The 2,205-nt window shown below is 48.0% G+C and overlaps 1 protein-coding gene across 1 annotated transcript; it reads left to right on the top strand.

The window, feature by feature from the left end:
• Positions 1-1,591: 1,591 nt before the first annotated feature.
• On the top strand, positions 1,592-1,822 carry SPTSSB (serine palmitoyltransferase small subunit B). The gene has a single exon (XM_015831843.1). The coding sequence runs from the start codon at positions 1,592-1,594 to the stop codon at positions 1,820-1,822; it is 231 nt and encodes a 76-aa protein (XP_015687329.1).
• The last annotated feature ends 383 nt before the right edge of the window (positions 1,823-2,205 follow it).

The following is a 2,205-nucleotide window of genomic DNA, read 5'->3' as shown; positions in this document are numbered from 1 at the left end:
CAACTCTTACATTTTACATCAGTGATGTTTCCTCTGAGCTAAATTGCAGCAGAAGCTTGCACCCTGCAAGCATTGAAGGAAGGAGAAGCTCAGGCTCAGCATCTCTGGATATTTCCAGTGATTTATTTGCCAAATATTACTGGGAGGTAAAAGATTATAGGGGTTTCAAAATCAGTGATGGTCTAGGGCAGTGGTTCTCAACCTGTGGGTCGGGACCCCATTTGGGGTCGATCGACCATTTCATGGGGGTCGCCAAGCAAGGCTGTCCGCCATTTTTTTGTCCGCCATTTTTCCCCCTTTTCCGACGGGTACCTTACCTCCCTTGGGCTGGGCCAGCTGGTGGTCGGCCTGCTCCGTCTCTGCCGCTTGCCAGCTACACCTCGGCCGGCGCAGGGGGTGGAACCTCGCATGCGCGGCGCTCCCGGGCAGGGAAAGTCCTCGACTTACGACCGGTTGGGTAGTCCTCAACTTACGACCGGTTTAGTCCTCGACTTACGACCGGTTTAGTCCTCGACTTACGACCGGTTGGGGTCGCGGCATTAAAAAGGTTGAGAACCACTGGTCTAGGGCAGGGCTTTTCAACCTTTTCACCCATTGTACCACTTTTAGGATATGGCAACATCCGAGTACCACCAGTCGCCTAGCATGGTGTCAAAAACTTGATGACCCCCTCCCAAAAAAAGAAAAAAGTGATAAAGTACAGGTAGTCCTGGACTTACAACAGTTCGCTTAGTGACTGTTTGAAGTTACAATGGCACTGAAAAAAGTGCCCCCCCAAGCCACAGCCAAGCAAGACACCTGCCTGCCCACCCAGCCGCGCTCTTCCTCCTGTCCGAGGTTTTCATTGTTGTGGGCATTTCTGTTGAGGATTGGCAGCGGGGGTGGGGTGGGGGGTGTTTGGTTTTTATTCCCCCCGTCTGCTGGGTGGTTGCAGCAGGTTTTGGTCACTTCACATGACCCTGGGACACCGTGACCGTCATAAATATGAATCAGTTGCCAAGCATCTGAATGTAAATCACAGGTCCCTGGAGATGCTGTAACATTCCAGTTGATCGGCACTTCTTCAGGGCTCAACAGAAGCACCAGGATCAGCGCCGAGCTCCAGCTGGAGCCTGGCGCTGATCCTGGCACTTCCGCTGAGCCCTGACAGCCCTGCAGCTCCAGCCATCTCTCGCTCAGGCTTGTGCGGTGCTGCCACCAGTTCAACTCATTCCCCTCCCCGCTACCAGTTTTCTAGGATGGTCACGTACCACCTGACAGGTGCCAATGTACCACAAGTGGTACCCGTACCACTGGTTGAAAAGCCCTGGTCTAGGGCAGATACTCTTTTATGGCACAGCCATTCTCACAGTAGAAAAGAGGGGATGTAAAATATAATTGAGATTTAAAGACAGATATTTCTACCTACGTCTTGGCTTGAGGTATTTGTGGTGGGCTTGTTCATTTAATGCAGCTCTGATATGTTGGCAATACATCGGGTGAAGTATGTTTCTTTTTTTAGAACACTGATAACCAGATAATCAGTTTTCTTTTTTCACTGTGAGTCTACATTGTCTATCTTCTCTTAGGTTTCCTGACATTTGAGCCAACAATGGATCTGAAGAAAATTAAGGATTACATTTACTGGCTGCATTTTCAGTATCTCCTGGTCACCTGCAGTTATGTCCTGGAGCCTTGGGAACGATCCATGTTCAATACTATCATAATTACTGTTGTTGCTATGGTGGTGTACACAGCCTACGTTTTCATCCCCATCCATGTCCGCTTGGCTTTTGATTTTTTCTCCCAAGTCTTTGGAAGCCAAATGGAAAATACACTTTGACCTTCAGCACTGACTCAAGGCTTTGCCCTCTCTGGAAATACTCTTCCCCCACACTATTATACTCAGCTCTGCCTAGATTTCTTGTGGATGTGATTGTTGGTTCAAATGCACATATTCAGCCATGCTGTGTCCCTGACAGGCTGGTCCTCACTGAAATGCATGCTTGCACAACTTCAGTCCAATCATGGGTCAGTCTCTGGAATTAGTTTCATGAACTGAGTTCACACATGACAGACAAGCAAGAAACAATCGACTTGCATTTTACCTTTCACTTGTCTGGGTTCACATTATGTAAGCTGAGGATTTGGGTTTTGTTGATGTTTTAATTGGAAGGACATACAGCTACAAATGTTTTAATTGAGGAATATCAGGAAAAATATGTT

This window comes from Protobothrops mucrosquamatus, unplaced genomic scaffold, assembly GCF_001527695.2.
Source record: "Protobothrops mucrosquamatus isolate PMUCROS unplaced genomic scaffold, P.Mucros_1.0 scaffold_281, whole genome shotgun sequence".
NCBI classification, from domain to species: domain Eukaryota; kingdom Metazoa; phylum Chordata; class Lepidosauria; order Squamata; family Viperidae; genus Protobothrops; species Protobothrops mucrosquamatus.
The sequence above is the reverse complement of the archived record's forward strand: the minus strand, read 5'-3'. Positions and strand labels throughout refer to the sequence as shown.

Coding starts and splice junctions, on each gene's coding strand:
- SPTSSB (XM_015831843.1), top strand. CDS start 1,592: ATGGATCTGAAGAAAATTAAGGATTACATTTACTGGCTGCATTTTCAG.